Raw genomic sequence first — 18,713 nt, forward strand, 5'->3', positions numbered from 1 at the left:
TTTTCTGAATGAAATAAAAAACCTCTTCCTAAATCTCATGTGACTGGTACATCCACCTCCTCTGCATTTCATCCACCAGAATCATCCACTTTCACGTTCTCGATAACATCACCTCTAACCCCAACAACGTCTACGACATTCTTAAGACCAAGTTCCACAACTACTCCAAGGGCACGCCTTTCTTCACTCTCCGACAAGCAATATAGATTGTTGGACATTAGGACATCATGAGAAGATTCTCCTTTGACATCATATGCAAATTCTCATTTGAAATAGACACTGAGTGCTTCATTACTTCTTTTTCGGAGTCCAAGTTGGGAGACAGCTTCGACCTCGCATCCAAGCTATCAGTACAACGAGTAATGTCGCCGTTGCTGCTCATATGGAAACTGAAGCGATTACTGAACATTGGTTCGGAGAAGAAGTTGAAAGAAGCGATCAAAGTGGTGGACAACGTGGTCATGAAGATGATAGGGCAGAGGAGGAGGGAGATGGCAACAACGACGACGAGTCTTAACAAATCAGACTTGCTGTCTAGATTCATGGAATCCATTGAAGACAACAAGTAGTTGAGAGACATTATCATTAGTTTCCTGAGTATGAATTGGTTGAGAACAAGTTGAGGATTTTTTTTCTTATGAACATTGAAGTTGTAGAGTGTGCATTGTGTAGCTTGAAGTTACAGTATTAGATTGTTAGTGTTATGCGAGATAGGATGGAAATTGAGAGAGAACAGTGTCGTTTTCGAATAGAGGAGATCAGGGACCATTTTGTCTAGAGTTGTCAGGGACTGTTTTGTCATCCGTTAGAGTTGACGGAATAAAGGACTTAAGTGACTGACGGAGTTAATTATTAAGGACCAATCGAGTAAATAATTTTAGTTGGAGACTAAAGTGTTTAGTCTAAAATTCTTTTAAAACCAAAATAGGTATATACTCAATTTTTTATAAATAAATTTTTTAAAAATTAAATTCATTAAATATTAATAAAATTTACTTATCTTTAAATTAGTTAAATTAAACCAAACTACTTTTATTAAAATTGAGAGAATACTCCACTTGATCTTTGATAATTATTTCAAAAGAATAATAAGGCTCTCAACAAAATACTCAATTCAGTTCTTGACATTTTTTTTGGGAATAATTAACTTCTGTAAAAAAAAAAACACTAATTTTTTTTGACATAAAAATTAATCAATCCATAAAAATAAAACTCAAAAGATAAATTGAATATTTTTTTTGTCAAACACATCATTGTCTTTGTCAGGTGCTGTTTTGGGTTATATCCGCTACTCGCTTGGTGTCCTCTCAGTACGCACCGTTGAGCTTGAGCAGCAGAGGCCTCTCTTTCTCTACCCACTATTCCTCCGTATTGCCAAAGGTACCCCTGTAACCTTCTGCTGCTTCTCGTAATCTGATTTTGTTATTTCTCTGCCTCCGCTTCCAATTCCAGATTATCTCCTTTTGCTTCTCTCATTAAAATTCGCCTCATTTTTTCTTTTTCTTTTTTAATTTTTTTCGAATCTTGAATTGGTTTTGTTCGTTGAGGATCGCCGCGTTTAGTTCTCCGTTTACAAGTTTTTGTGCACCACAAATCATTCATTTTACCTTTTAAACCATACCTCCTTTTTATTTAAATGAAATGCGTCTGATTTTTCTCTTTTAAAGTTCAGTTAGAAATATCAGCCCTGGTTCAGAGTCGTCTTTGTAAAATTTGGTTGAAATAAACGTGTGGAATTGGATTTTGTGCAAGTGGAAACACATTTCTCTTTGGTTAGTTTTAGGGTTTAGATGTGTAGACATATGAGTTAGTGAATTAATAGAGAGAGATTTTGAAAGGAGAAAAGGAATAAAAATAAATAAATAATTACTCTTGCTTGTGTGTTTTTACTTTTTACTCCGGAAAATCACATTCCTTGAATTTCGTGGAAAAAGGTTTCTGCCAAAAGTGAATATATAATATACTTTCTTATATTTAAATTTATTTTTTATTTTCAGAAACCGACCTTGAAAAAAATCATGGCTTCATTTCTGAGCGGTGATTGTTATTTCTGTTGCTGAAGTCACTATTACTCTTTACTCCCCATTGAAGGACCTTTGGTGAGTGCTCTCTGATCATCGTAAGTGTGCATATTGGATCAATTTAGATTTGCATTCTCTTCTTTGGTATTTTTGTTTTCCTTGTGGAAGTTTTTTGGAAATTTTTCGGCTTCTTTCGTATTGTTTTGGATCCAAAGCTCTTGAAGCCCGTTCTATGGGTTTTTCTTTGCTTGGGCACAACTTCTGTCTGTGTCTTCTTTTTTAAAGAATTATTATTGCGGTTATGTGCGTGATCCTTTCCATCTTGTTTAGGGTTTGTGGTTCAATTAATTGCTTATTTTTGGGAACAAAGTGCTGAACTTCTCATTTTTTTCTGGTTTTGGTTGGTAATGGAAGATGGTGTTTGTTGGACATATGGTAACATGATACTGAACTACTAAGCTATCTGGTCAGCAAACTTAAGCTACTAGATTTCATGTTAAGCTATAATAATGCAAACTTAATCCAGCAAGGGATCCAGTGATTATGTATTTAGATCATATATCAATATAAATTTTCAATACTTTTGATTCCAAGTTTGGTATATGCAATCTTATTCAATGTTAATGCCCTGCTTTGTGACTACTTTGTAGAAAATGAATGAAAACAATAATTCTTATTTTCAGTCATTACTAGTATAATTTCCACCTCTGTAGGGTTAATTTGGTGATTGTTGTGCTTAAAAATAATATTTATTGAAAGGATGCAAATAATACAAGGATACTTTCGTGATTTATGTTGGAAAATATTTGGTTTGATATATGAGCTATAGAAAGATATGTTTGTGGCAATAACATGGATGTTACACTATGTTTTTATTTATTTAGTTATTTAGCAATAATATTTTTTTATTTTTATTTTTTGGGACTCTACAAAAGAAATCCAGAATTGTTCAATGGCAAATGACACTTCTGGTGCTGATTCCCATCATAAACGTCTTGGCCTTTTGAAAGATCAAGTTCACTTGGTTAAAAGGAAAGATTCTGATCGCTATGAGGTTGCATCAATCCAAGATCAATTATCATTTGAAAAGGGATTTTTCATAGTAATTCGTGCATGCCAAATGTTAGCGCAAAAGAATGATGGAATAATATTGGTGGGGGTGGCAGGTCCTTCAGGGGCTGGGAAGACTGTGTTTACTGAAAAGATACTTGGCTTCATGCCCAGCATTACAGTCATTTCGATGGACAATTACAATGATTCTAGTCGAATTGTTGATGGAAACTTTGATGGTAAATTATCATTTTGGCATTCTCTTATATGATGCTTTTAGCATTCTTTCTATGGTGCATTAACAGGATACTGACTGCAAAACACGAATGAATGTAATTATTCTCTAAGGGTTGGAGCCTGGAATGGTGTGGGTGCTCAATTATAGTCTTAGTCTTATTATTAAATAATTTCTTTTTCAGCCTCTGAATATTGTAAAATGATTTTTCTCTTTTTTGGTTGGGGTTTGGGCTTTCTTTTTCTTTTGGCAGGGGGAGGGGGAGTATCCTTATTGGATATTGACATTACTGACTGCTGAAAAGTCGAGCATCTGCGCTGAAAGATTAAAACTTGGATTTGAGATGTTTAAGCCATGTGTAGAACAGTAAGGCTGTATGAGTATAGGAATTCCCTGCAATAAATAAGTAGGTACTAAGGCCTAAGGGTGGTGGAAACCAATAAGACAGAAGACTCAATGGTTGATAAGATAAGGTTAAATTAAAACAAATGATATTGCTATAAAATGAATTCTTGCGAAGATGGCATAAAGGTAATTCAGCTATTTTGCCCTAAAGCTCATATCCAAATACGGAGATATGTTATTTCTTTTGAGCTTCCTACTGCCTTGGTGAGGTACACTTCCCTTGAAAGTATTACATTTTCTGCTTTGGGAAGGTGAGCTAATCAGTATTCCCTATGTCATGCAATGATTTACCTTATCTTCAAAATAATTTTTTTTTGTATCTTTTAAATGCTTTGGTTATTATGATTTTTAAACTTAGATGAAAATTTTTAAGATAGGGAACCAATCTTGTCAACTCTGCTATCCATATGTGCAGATCCTCGGTTAACAGATTATGACACATTGCTCCAAAACCTACAAGATCTAAAGGATGGAAAGCCAGTTCAGGTTCCCATATATGATTTCAAGTCCAGCTCACGTACAGGATACAGGTTAAAATTCTGAACTATCTTGAGTATCTGGATAGTTTGCATATCTTTTCAAAGTTGGGAAAGTGTTGATTTCAGGGGAGTGATTGGTGAAGACTATTTGGTAGAGAGATAAAATAAAGCTAAATTGTGTATATTGTTGGCATTAATTTGTAGTCTGCAGTTAATTGTCTAGGGATGCAGCCACTACTGTTGTTGAACATTAGCCTTTAATTTATTATCTGATCTGTGAGGTGCTTAGAATATAAAGATGAAGTGTAGAATTAATTTAATTTAAAATTTTTCCCAATTGATTTAGGATACTCTCACTCCATTTTGGCTTGTATTCCTTGAATTTCAAGCTAAAATGAGCCCTTCTTACAGGACAGTAGAACCGCCAAACTCCAGAATTGTAATTATAGAGGGCATCTATGCCTTGAGTGAGAAGCTGCGACCTCTACTAGACCTTCGAGTATCTGTTACAGGTGGAGTTCACCTTGACCTTGTAAAGCGAGTTATACGTGACATACAACGGGCTGGTCAAGAACCTGAAGAAATCATTCATCAAATATCTGAGACGGTTCCTAGCTTTACAACTGCTTTTTTTACAGATTCAGAAAATAATTGTTTCCAGAAGTGCTTAAGTGTATTATTCTGCAGGTATATCCAATGTACAAGGCATTTATTGAGCCAGATCTCCAGACAGCACATATAAAAATCATCAACAAATTCAACCCATTTACTGGATTCCAGAGTCCTACTTATATATTGAAGGTTAATCTCAGCATAACTTTTTATGTCACCAAAAAAAAAAAAGAAGATAGTCCTGTTGATTTTGGTGCTTATGTCTGATTCCGTGTTGATGAAAATAAAAATCGTATCATTTGTTCTAGTCAGCAAGGAAGGTAGATCCGGATCAAATTAAGGCTGTTCTATCTGAAGATTTTAATGAAACCACAGAGCAGACTTATGACATATATCTTTTACCACCTGGTGAAGATCCAGAAACTTGCCAATCATATTTAAGGATGCGAAATAAGGAGGGGAAATACAGTCTCATGTTTGAGGTAAGCTTCATCTGTTTCAGATTCTTGTTTAAATTTTATATTCTGAAGTGACCTGGTTGCTCATTGATATAGATATTAATTATATATATGAGGAAATAGCTGTTACTATTATTAGAAAAATGATTAGAAGTCCTAATTCATCCTCCTAATTTCTAAATAATGGTTTGAATTTTTTTTTTTACCTTTTTGATGTTTTCAAAAATAACATATATAATCAAATATTTAACTCTTCAAGTATTAGGATAATAATTAGAGGATGTATGAGTGTGTGTGTGTATATTTGTTATTTTTGTGTTTACTGTTTAGATTGAACCACGAACACATTTATACATTTAATTCATTTCAACCGAGAACTAGTGCATACCGAGTATGAGAAGTCGAGTATATGGTACTGGTTTATAGCGAAACATTTCTTGTTGTTTGACACAAATAATTAGGATGCCTTTGTTTTATGAAGAACACGGGAAATGGGTAAAATTAAAACTTGGTGGTTATAGAAATATTGCTACCTTGATAGTGTTCCTTTAAATATGTATTCCGAGGAAAAATCTGCTGTTCACACCAACAGCCAAATGAGCCAAATAGCAAATAGGCTCAATATTAGCTTTTATGAATCATTTAATGCTTAAGCATGCACTAAAATATTGAAATTTGATTACAATGTTCACGACTGGAGTGTGTGAGTGGCAATTCCTAATATTATCTGTGCAGAATCAAACACATCTAACATGATCAAAAAATTGTGTGCCCTTGGTTTTGACCACTGACGTTAGACTGACACTTATTATCCACTTCATTGGTGTCAAGACGTGTCTATAGTGTAATAATTGTTTAACGTTACTTATTATTTCCTACAGTTACATCAGTTAAATTGTGGCAATATGCAGTTTATGGGACTTCGGGTGGTATAATTGAGATTTATCTATCTTCAACCTACTTCATCACCTCTGTATTTGTTATGGGATCAAGTTCTTTGCATGGCATAAACATTTTGACTATGCAAAGGTGTTTGAGAATTGAGAGGCAAGAGTTCTTCTCCAATGACTCCTATATATATAGGAGTTTCCTTTCCATCATTATATTTTTCCTCAAGTGGTTTTCTTTGTCGAGTATTTCTTATCCTCCATTCTTGTGCACTTCTTTCTCCTGCTTCATCTAAGAAATTTCTTCTTTTAAGAAAAAAAAATTCCGACACTGAAACATATTTCTATCTAACTGAAATAAAATTATAAATGTATTTGTGGGTTCAATTCAATCTTTTAAAGGATTTGTTTTGCCTAGAGTTTCTAAGACTAATCTGTTATACTAACTCTTTGATTGGTGTATATGATTGTATTCTAATATTTGACTAAGTAAGATTAGCAGTTTTTTTTTTTTTTTTTTTTTTTTGAAGATAGATGATTTCGTTTCTGCATTGTTACAGGTACTAAAGTAGATAACACTAGATTTTTATAATCTGAAATAAGCTCTTCTGTCAGGAACATCTCTTCACAAGGCTTTGTTGTTGTTGTATTGACTTGCATAAGAAGTTGATCTGTATACTTTTTTATAGATAAAAACAAAACTAAATCTTAAGAAGAATGAGTGCTGGAGTGGAGGGTTAGATATATTCCTCTAGTATTGAAAATGCAGAAGTTAAATACTGAAACCGAGGGGGTGGGGGATGCAAATAAATGCTTTCCATTATACATCCGCAACAAGGCAAAATGTCTATTGAAAAGCATGCACAGGAAAGAAATTCTGCAGTGAATAATATAACTCATGGACATAATTTATGTTTGTGCCTCCTAAATATTCTACAGCTAGTTTTACTGATGAATACCACTTTTGTTGTTTCTATATGAAAACTGAACATTATTAATTCTTCTGTTTCTTCAAATTTGGTTTTATGAGGCTAGAAGTTTATGGTATAAATACTTTAGGGGACATTAGTGGTAGATTGGCCTTCTTTTTTGGTAAATTGGAATATAAATGGTCATAGTTTCTTGGTTAGTGAGAATAGCAACTTTCTGTTTTTCTTTCGGAGTGTGGCTATTGATATTTCTTAGTCTTGGCATGTTATACGATTTTTAATATCTTCAGTATTGTGAATGCTAAATTTCTCTAATTTTCTATTTTTTGATTCATTCATTCTAATTGTTAGCTTGTGACCTTCAGGAGTGGGTGACTGATAATCCATTTGTAATTTCACCAAGAATTACTTTTGAGGTCAGCGTGCGACTTCTTGGTGGATTAATGGCTCTGGGATACACGATAGCCACTATCCTTAAGAGAAACAGCCATGTCTTTTCTGATGATAGGGTTTGTGTGAAACTAGATTGGCTTGAACAGCTAAATCGACATTATGTTCAGGTAATGCTATAATAATTTTATAATACAATACTGTCATTCTTCTCTATGCTAATAAATTGACAATTATGTTCAGGTCAGACATGTTTTGTTTTTCCTAGTTATATCTCTTGGATTTTTGGTTGTTAATGTAATAATGCTTTCATAGGATAAGATTACTCTCTTTTGGCTTTCCTTTGCTGCTCAGTGCATCACATTTAATGGTATTCCTCCAGCTAACACTTATAGGGATTGATGTCCATTTAGTTGTTACGTAATTTATCCTTTTGATGTTACAGCTATAACTCATGCATCTATACCAGGATATCCTACCCCTTCTTCAACATTGTGTTCTTTTATAATTAAACTTTTGTTTGGAACTTAATAAATAGGTGCAAGGAAGAGATCGCTTAGTTATACAATACATAGGACAACAGCTGGGTCTGGAAGGCTCCTACATTCCTCGGACCTACATCGAGCAAATTCAACTTGAAAAGCTTGTAAACGAAGTTATGGTATGACAACTAACCATCTGTAAATAATGCGATTCTATGTCAGCATTCTCTAACTGTTCCACAGGCCCTACCAGATGATTTAAAGACAAAGCTCAGCCTAGATGAGGATTTGGTTTCAAGCCCCAAAGAAGCACTTTCTAGAGCCTCTGCAGATAGGGTTGCATTGAGAAATAAATACATGAGAAGGTAAATATTTTCCAAGAATACATTAAGAGAAACCACTTTAGGAGATATTGCTTATATAGTTCTAGTAAGAATTTGACTTTTATCAGTGCCCAATGGGGTTGTTGCTTCTTGGAGCCAATCTATTTGTTGACCCTTTATAAACTCAATTGGTAAAAAATCATAGCCGTACATCATTCATTGGATAAATTGTAAATCAGTGAAACTATTCATCAACTGTGTGTGAGAGTGGAGAGTGGAGAGAGGGGTTGGCGGCTAATTGTTTTACCAATGTGGTTGATTTGGATAGTTACATGATTTAACGAAGATGTATTAAATATATCTTGTGCTATCTGAAAGGTGAGATAGGATTTTAAAGACTTTCAAAGTAGAGGGAAGGCATGTGAGTTCCCCTAAATCTAGGTAGAGCTAGGTTTAATTTCTCAAGGAAAATTGTTATGTTCTTCATTGGAAATGGCTGAGGTATGATGCTGTCTCTCTTCAACAGTGGAATGTCACAGTCATATACAAATCAAAGGGACAAAAATTTAGCCAAAGTTACTGGATATGCTGCTAAAAACCGAGGTTTTGGTGAAAGAAATTCCGATTCTTCAACAACTGCAACTCAGGTAAACTCAGTTACTTGAATTTAAATGATCACTTGTGTCTCAGATTTTAACCAAGTAACTATTTGCTTTTGGCGATCATACACCTAATATTTTGTAGGGAGCCATCAACCAGCTTTCGAATCAAATTTCTGCCCTCAATGATAGAATGGATGACTTTACAAGTCGTATTGAAGAGCTGAATACCAAGTTAACCATCAAGAAAAGTTCCCCAAGCCAACAAAATATGTCGCTTCAGGCTGAGGCCTGCAGTGGTTCTGCTCCCACCTCATACTTTATCACTAGTTTGGGAAATGGTTCCCTAACTGGATCTAAATTGACTAATTCCTCATCTTCATCACAATTAGCTAAAGATTCTCCTTTACTAGATGAGGTATCGTTTCTTAGTCCAATGTCGAATCTCTATTTCACACTATATTTTACACACCACAGTCCACAGTGTTGATGTTTTTAATGTTGATTTCTTGTAGCGGATTTTTTCTGAAAGGACTACTTTAAACGGTTTTGGGTTTTTTCTGAAAGGACTACTTTAAACGGTTTTGATAATATATATTCGTCTTATGTAGTATGATTTTCCATGCTAAATTATGTGCAGATACGTGAAAAGTTGTAGGTTCCATAAATGGAAATAAGTTGAAATACAATGATCTTATATGTGCATGTATATATGGTTTTTGTACATTTCTACCATTTTTATAAATTCTTTTCTTGTTACTTGACATTGTTTAGATTCAACTTATGTTGTTTGTATTCTATCCCCAAAGGCAGTTATTTAACCTGATGCTGATTAAAACTAAGAATTATCTTTGTTGTTGGTATTATGTTATTCCATCTATTTTATGACCAATTAGCAAGCGTTTAAATACAGTGGCAACCGTTGAAAGTCTTATATATTGTCCAATACTAGACTTCTGTTTACCCCTAAGACGTTGAGCAGTTGCCTTCTGGCTTTAGTGCAAGTGGTGAAACCCTGCTCATTCTTATAAACATTCTAAATCATTGAGGTACTGACTTTTGAATTGAATGCTCATCAGATATCAGGTATAGCACGCAGTCAGCGTCAGATCATGCACCAATTGGACAACCTCAATAATCTTCTCCGGGGGAGCTTGGGTGAAAAGTCTCATCAAACAAGAACCAGCAGCAGGAAGAGCATCGCTGGTGATTCAGATTCCACTGGAACTCGTGTTATGGCTGCAGTGACGGTTGGTTGTTTGGGTATATTCTTGATGAAGGGGTTATTGACCAGGAAATGATTCCACTACATATATACACTAGTCAAAATTAGTATTTTTCATGCAACCCTTCTTAGAAAGGTGTTGAAGCATTGACAGTTAAAAATGTCTTAGATTCTGGTGGCAGCATTTGAAGGTCATTTGAAGGTGGGTGAGGGGATCATGCCCGCCTGAAATTTTGTAACATGGTGGGCTTTACTTTGTTGACACAATTTCATTCCACATTTCAAAAATTTAATTTACAAGGAAATGGTCTCTTTCAGAATCTTTATTTTCAGCTCGTGTAATGCTCTTTTTTTAACCATGGCTTATATTGTTAAATCTTCACATAATAAGGCAAGATCAAATTGAATCTAGTCAATTTGGTCACTGGAGACAATTAATTGAGATCGAGAAAATGCAGGGAACACAAGACAGAGCATAGTTGTCAGAACTGAATCGGTCAAAGCTATTGGGTCACTGATTAAATTGGTTAATCTGATTTTATGTAAATAAAAATAAAAATAGTAAAAAAATTAAAATTAAAATTTAAAATACATATTTTTATTAACATTTTAAGGATATCTAACTATTTTAAAACAATATGAAAACGGAACAATAAATATTTTGTTAAATTTATTTTATTATAAATATTTTATTTTGTTTTTTTATTAAAATAATTATTATTTTTAAATTTTAATAATTTATTAATTAATTTATATTTATTATACTATTATATACTAAGTATTTACTAAAAAATAATATTAATAGATATTATATAATTATGAAAAAAATGAATTTATAATTATTATTAAATAAAAATATAATTAATTTAAAAATGAATGAATTTTTAACAAAAAATAAAATAAATTAAATAGAAATAAATTATCTAATAAAAGATATTTATATGTATTATAATTTACAAATATATTAATAAGAAGTACGATAACCTGTGAATGACATCTCCCTCATTGAGGAGTTGGATTTGAACCCCACCTCAAATAAATTGTTTTTGGCAGGCATTAAAGTGACCAAAGAGAATAAAGATGAAAGGTTAATGGAACATCTAAACAACCATTGTGATAAGCTTTTAAAAATTGTTTAGCTGATGGTATATTGCAAAGATTAAGAGCAAAAGTCAACGATATACTTAATGCACCAACTTCAATTAGCTTATGTATTTTCTTTATTAGGGTTAAGTATGATTTTGATTTTTAGGGTAAGAGTTGAAAATTTTTTTCGTTTTTAACATTTTTTGCTTACAAAATCGTCTTTAAGATTTAGCTTAGTTTTAAAATTATTTTTTTTACCAAAATTTTAATTTTTGTTACTAAATTATTCTTAATTAAAAAAATTTTAATTATTTTATCGGTCCCTACAGTTTTATCAAAATTTTAATTAGGTCCCTATATTTTTTTTCTTTTTAATTGGGTCCACATACTATATTAGATTTTGTAATTAAGTCTTTATTAACATTAAACGTTAAAAAAATATTTATAAAGTGTAAATTTACTAATTTACTCATACATTCAATACAGAGAAACTATCACCTTCCTCCATTTAATTCAACTCTCTCCAAAGTATTTAATCAAGTTTCCGACTCCTCTAAAGTTGTATCGTCACTTTAGAGAAAAAAGTATATCATTAATCACCATTAAATTAAGATAGTGGAGTTCACAAATAATAAATGTTACAAATTCAAAGGTGATTAAAACATCACTTTACCACTTTCTTAACATTGTCACTTTAGAAAATTTTTTTCCTTTAATCAAACACCTTGCCCCAACCTCACTTCTTCCTTTATTTCTAACATAATTAGTTAATTACAGGCAAAACACATAATCAAAATTCATAATAAAAAAACTAAAGTCCAATAACTAATTAATATAGACAAAACTCATAATCAAAACTAATTTTTTTATCAGACAGATTTGTACAACAACAACAAAGCCTTGTTCCACTAGATGGGGTCGACTACATAAATCAAACGACGTCATTGAGCTCTATCATATATCATGTGTACAGAAAAATGGTTTACATGTAAATCCCGTTTGACCACCTCATAGATAATCTTTTTAGGTTTTCCTTTGCCTTTTACTCCTTGTCTATCTTCTATCTTATCCACCTTTCTGATTGGGTGCTCTGTTGGTCTTTTTTTCACATGTTCAAACCACCTGAAACGTAATTCTATCATCTTTTCCACAATAGATACTACTCTAACTCTCTCTTTTATATTTTCGTTCTTTATTTTTAAAATAACATAAAATAAAACTGAACAGATCAACATGACTCTTAACAATGAATTTACTTTTTAATTGTTTCCTTCACTCTTGAGACTTGACTACACTGTATTATTTATCTACTTCTCAATTTCTATTTTTCAGTGCCCTATCACTTTTTGTAGAATGGCTAAACTGAAAACAGTAGCACACATCAACATCTCCACCAACACTTGCAAGCAAAAACATACCCTGTATACTAGTCCAAATCCTCCCTGCCCCAGCTTATTAGCTAAGTGAAAGTTGTTTGTTGCAATTGCAAGCTTTTCAAACTCAAATTGGGAAAGCTCCGGGAGTTTGACTTTGCTTGGGTATTTTGTTTTGCTTATTGTAGGTATTCTGAAATTTGCTCTCTCTGTATCAAAGTATGAATTAATTAAAACAGGAAAGCAATTTTTTGGGGACAATGAATACCACATGTCCACACTATTCATTATGTTTGTAAACTGCATAGCATATATGGCCAATATAATAAATGAAGAAATAGTAATATTCAAGAGTCATATACAACTAACTACTAATTCTGCAGAAGCCATTAATATCATCAATTGGCAAAGCATGTAGTTTTGGTATATAGAAAGAATAATGATATATCACCTCCTATTGCAGTTCTTTTCCACAGGATAAACGCGCAAATCAAAATCCCAATAGTTCCTACTGCTGAGACTGTAACTGCAATGATCACTGATGCATGATTTTTCTTCTTCTGCTCATCTATTAATTAACCAAAGTAACAAGACAAATAAGTAAATATGAAATCACTGCATGCACATGTGTAATATGTAACACTCTATCCCACAGAGTCTTATACTTAAGTCAAACTTACATACGAAGAAACGCAAGATATATATATATATATATATATATATATATATATATATATATATAACAAGAGTAGAGGATCAAGGATACATAATAATAATCAAGCTCCAAGCTCAGCCTGCGAAGTTAAGATTGGCCGGAAAATATTTACATACATACATATAATCCCGTATCTAAAGTTCTCAAAATAAACTCTAGTTCTCCAACAAAAGTCTCTATGAGGCACCAAGGTATACATAAAAGGAGAAGTCTAAGCATATATATACATATACATAATAAAATATAAAAAAACTAAAACTTCCATCTTCGCTGCAATAGAACTTCAGACGCCTAGTGAGGTGCATCTCGACCTGCATTTGAAAAATAACAATGTCGTATGGGATGAGAATAAGGACTTCTCAGTATGGTTAAGGTGCGAACATATATAATAAATAAGGTTTCAAGAAAGCCAGAGGCAATCCTAGAACTTTGATACTTAGATTATAAAACTTAAAGACTTAAAATAGTATCCATAAACAAGGGTGGTTTTCTACGGATTTCTAAACTTGACCAAAACCTTAACCTAACCCTCCATTATCCTCTTTCCTCCAAAACCTCCATCTCCGGTGGAAATCACACAGACAAGCAAATAGTCAAAGAAAACACAGGTAGTTTACAGATATAGCAAACACAATACATAGCAGTTAAACATGAATATCAATTAGGCAAATCCAAGAATGAAAATCAAAGAAAATAAACAAATGCACATGATGTATGCCTGTCTTATAGCTGTTGATATCAACTGTCGATTACTTAGCTAGCCCGACATATCCTGATAGTTAACCATGGATAGAACACCAAACACGGAGCAAGTGGGACAATACCGCAACCCTTGCATCTTACCCGCGTACCCAGAGCAGGGGACAACTTCACCCTGCCTCTTATCCAAGTGGTGTTACAGTTCTCAACCCGGAGCAAGCGACGATAAAATTTCACCCTTGCATCTTACTTGGAGTTTCAAACTCTCAACCAAAGCAAGTGGATAACACCATTGTATCTTACCTGGCAATCTCGCCTCTTACCCGGAGCAAGTGGATAACACCACTGGGTCTTACCCGAAGACATATCACAATCAAATTCAAGTTCATTCATAATCATTCAATTATTAATTCATTTTTCACACATTCTCAACATCTCTACACTTCTTTAACATGTATCCGGAGCAAGTGGTCATTGCCATCGCCTCTTACCCGGTCACCTCTATCTCATTCAATTCATTCAAATTCAACCACTATACAAATCATAATTCATTACTCCGCAAGTTGCTTCACTCCCAAGTTACTATTCCTTCCTAGTTTCATCTCATCACTTAGTATGGTTTAGAGACTAAAAGAGTGAAAATAGAGGTTTAAAGGTTCAAAATTACATTTTAAAATATAAAACTCACTTTGATGATTTCAGGGGTCACGCGTATGCATGGCCTACGCGTACGCGTGGCCCACGCGCACGCGAGATGCCCAACCCGAATAGGTTGGTCATGTTGCGTACATGTGGTTGCGTACGCAACCCCTCAAAACACACTACTCGCGTGCGCAAGCGCCCTGCTCGCGTACACAAGCTATGTAGAACAGCAAAAGTGTTGAATGCTGCAGAATTTTCAGTTTTGCACTCTAAACTTTTGACAACCATAACTTTTTCGTTTTAAAATATTTTTCATCTATTCTTCGAATGGCGTAAACTTCACGGACCAAATTTTCAGATGAAACAAGTTTAAAACAATTTAGGGGTACGAAAAAAATTTTCAGCCCCTACCTTAGAGACCAAATTGTACTTAAACCTATTTTATATATATATATTATCTACACTATATAGGGTTAATGGTTGAACTAGTCCTTGAAAGATAGGTCATTCTTCAAATTCGTCCCTAAAAAATTTTAGTTATTCAAATATTACAAATTAATCATTTTTTTGTCATTCTATCACTTAATTAATAGTTTTCGTCAAAGATTAATGATATAAAACGTTAAATGATAATATACATGACATCTATCATGTCTAATTGGACATTGAACAAATGTTTATAAAAATCTATCAATTTAGTCTATTTTGTTAATTATATAAACCATAATCTTAATATAACCTAACGACACTAAATTAATAAATTTTTATAAATATATTTAGTCAATGTTTAATTAGATATTTTAGGTATCATGTATCATGTGAATTAACATTCTATGTTATCAATAGTTAACAAAAGCTATTAATCGAGTGACTGAAGAATAAAAATAATTAATTTATAATCTTTAAAAAATAAATTTGATTGATAAAATCTTTTAAAAACAAACTTAAAATATGAATATTTTTTAGGGATTAATTTGAATATTATCCATACTATTTATGATGGGAATATCAAAAAAGTTGATGTTCAAATTTTTTTCTAAAATATCCATCATTATATATAATTCATAACAAATTATTATTTTCAAGATTTGAATCCAACACTTCTTAATTAAATTATAAATCACTTGTTATCTAAACTAATTCAATCTTCGTTATTTTTATACACACTTCGTAAATAAAAGAGTGAATCAATAAGTAAGTTAATATCTATTGATATACTAGTAATATAAAGAGATTAAAATAGTATTTAACAAGCTAATTACAGTTAAGCTTTTAGATTTTCTATGAATTCACTATGTCAATATTAAACTTAGTTTGTAGCAACATAGAGAAAAATAATTTTTCTATATAATCACTAGTAGAATACTATAGTAAATAACATCTATGTAACTAACTTATTGTTAATTTCATAATTTTTTATAATAAATTCTTTAATTATATAAAATAAATTATATTATAGAAAATGTTAGTTCATATGTTGAACTTAATTCTAATATTACATGTCTTATTTTTTGAGTAAATTTTATTTTATAAAATTATAAAAATTATATAAAAGAAGTCAAAGTAGTATTAAAGTAGTATTAAAGTAGGTAATGATATCTAAATCTTTAAGTTCTATATAAAATTGTCATGTGAACACGAAATTTAATATTTAACAACATAGAGAAAACATCATTTTCATTTAGAAGCTTTTAATAATTATAAAAAAAATTGAAAACTAATATATTTATGAGTGTTGTTTCGAAGTGTATGTGAAACGGTTTGTTTGTGATTTGGTTTTAATTCTGGAGTTTGAAAAATCACATTGACGCGCACGCGTGAGCGTCAAGTTTGGCAATCCACACCTACGCATAAGTGACGCGCACACGTGAGTAAGCCAACATTGGAGGGATCGTTGCCAATCAAACGTTGAGCCCAACGTTTTTGATAACTTTTCAAAATTAGAATTGGGGAATTTGCATCTGCGCGCACGTGTCAATAACACGTACGCATGGATGCGCATTCTGTTCCCAAACTCGCACATGCACAAGCTGCGCAGATGCGTGAAGTGGTAAAATGTACCATCCACTACGCGTACATATGAACAAGCGAACGTTGGTACTCAACGTTGAGTCAAATGTTGCTCAAAACACCCAAAATTCATTTTTTCGGAGAACGTTTGACCCAACATTTGCAGAAAAACGTTGACCCCAATGTTGATATCAGAACTGCACAATTGAGCGCCCCTCTCTCCTCAACAGCATTAGGAGCCAATTCAATTTGTTTCAACAAGGGCCAAAATCCCAATCCAAAGACTTAAAGGCCAATTGAAGAAAGTGTATAGATAGTTTAGAGTTTAAGTTAGAAGGACTTTTTTTCACACTTTGGAGTACTATAACTCTGCAAAATTTCCTTTTCTCTATAATTTCAGTTTACTACAAGGCATTTTCGATTTTTAATTTTCATTCAGAGAGCTATGAACAATTAAATCCACTTCGTTGGGTTAGGGAGCTCTGCTATAATTCAATGGATCAAAACTAGTTTCCATTCTTCTTCTTCTTTCTTTTCTCTTGATTTTGCTAGAAAGCTTTCGATCTTCATCCAATTGGGTAATTGTCTTGGAAGAGAAGCTATCCATAATTGGATCTCCTCTGAACCTTAGAAGATGAATGAGGAGATCATGCTAGAAATGCTTTCTCATGTTGGACCGAATTGGGGTTTAGATGGATATTGTGACATTTAATCCTAGCAATACTTTGATTTAAAAATACATGTGGTATATTCAGTGACCATACTTCATCTCTTTCCATGAGCAATTAAATCAAGAAATTGAGCAATTGTTCAAGCTTAGAGAGATTGGATTCCCAAGGAATTTGGATCTAATCACTTAAGATTGCCAAGGAGATCAATGAATGCATTGATTGAGGAAGAGATGAAAATGAACTTGATCCGAAGGATTATAACATCTCCTGACCCCAATGAGCTCCCCAATTCTGATCTTATCCTTCTTTTAATTCTGCTGTTACATTTATGTTTAACAATCCCATTCCTATTTAATTTCTTGCAATTTAAGCTTCTGCACTTTAATTCCCTACAATTTCTCTTCTGTCATTTAATTTCTATCATTTACATTCAGCTATTTACCTTTCTTGGACTTTAAGTTTTCCGTCAATTTACATTCTGCTACCTAAATTCAAATTCTGATTCAGTTCAACTAGAACAATTCTCTAATTAAAGTTGATCAATTGATGCGGAATTTATAACCCACACTTACTAACCGGCAAGTGCACCGGGTCGTACCAAATAATACCTTACGTGAGTAAGGGTCGATCCCACGAGGATTGATGGATTAAGCAACAATAGTATTTGATAGGATTAGTTAGGCAAGCAGAAAAGAGTGTTTTGGTATTCAAAGAATTTAAATTCGAACTCAGAGTATAAAAAGGATAGACAAATAAATAAATTGGGAATAAAATATAGAGAAAATAGTTAAAGGCTTCAGAGTTATCTATTTTTCCGGATTAACTTTTCTTACTAACTATTTTAATTATGTAGGATTTAATTTATGACAAACTATATGTGACTAGACCCTAATTCCTTAGACCTTCCTAGTCTCCTCTAAAATTCATTAACTGCCAATTCCTTAGTCAATTAATTCCAATTAGAGGGTAAAAATCAATTTTCAGTTTTCATGCCACAAAAACTCTAATTACCCAAAAATAAGGGGATTATATGTCACGTATCCCCTTAAATCCAAATAATTAAAATTTAGGAGAATATGTTTTCAAGCTATTGTTCAAGTATAGAGCTTTTCCAAGTTATACAAGAACTCAAATAGAAAGAGGGTCATACTTCCGTTCCACCCAAATTCATAATATAAAGAACGAAAACAATTCTTAAATATAAATCCAAAACATAAATTAAAATAGAAAAAGTAATAAAATCAATTCATACAAATAGACAGAGCTCCTAACCTTAACAATGGAGGATTAGTTGCTCATGATTCAGAATAGAAAACTAGGATTCTGGTAAAAAAATGTGTCCCCAATGATGGGATCCAATCCCCCCAATGGAGTCTCCTCTAATAGAAGAGAAGTCTCCTCTTTTTATAACTAATCCTAATT

General features: G+C 32.7%; 1 protein-coding gene across 4 annotated transcripts; it reads left to right on the plus strand.

Moving 5' to 3' along the window:
• Positions 1-1,255: 1,255 nt before the first annotated feature.
• Positions 1,256-10,400, plus strand: LOC130981777 (inorganic pyrophosphatase TTM2-like). Of its 4 annotated transcripts, none has more exons than XM_057905477.1 (13): positions 1,256-1,380; positions 1,998-2,119; positions 2,957-3,310; positions 4,127-4,241; positions 4,602-4,797; positions 4,878-4,991; positions 5,111-5,284; positions 7,442-7,636; positions 8,005-8,127; positions 8,192-8,313; positions 8,798-8,918; positions 9,016-9,288; positions 9,950-10,400. In XM_057905477.1, the coding sequence occupies exons 3-13, from the start codon at positions 2,974-2,976 to the stop codon at positions 10,169-10,171; spliced, it is 1,992 nt and encodes a 663-aa protein (XP_057761460.1). In that variant the 5' UTR covers positions 1,256-1,380; positions 1,998-2,119; positions 2,957-2,973; the 3' UTR covers positions 10,172-10,400. The 4 variants fall into 4 exon arrangements, with proteins under 4 accessions (XP_057761460.1, XP_057761459.1, XP_057761461.1 ...); XM_057905476.1 differs by having other exon boundaries at positions 1,998-2,099; XM_057905480.1 differs by lacking the exons at positions 1,256-1,380; positions 1,998-2,119 and adding an exon at positions 3,560-3,962 and having other exon boundaries at positions 3,114-3,310; positions 4,607-4,797.
• Positions 10,401-18,713: the final 8,313 nt, after the last annotated feature.

Source organism: Arachis stenosperma, chromosome 5 (assembly GCF_014773155.1).
Source record: "Arachis stenosperma cultivar V10309 chromosome 5, arast.V10309.gnm1.PFL2, whole genome shotgun sequence".
Classification (NCBI taxonomy): domain Eukaryota; kingdom Viridiplantae; phylum Streptophyta; class Magnoliopsida; order Fabales; family Fabaceae; genus Arachis; species Arachis stenosperma.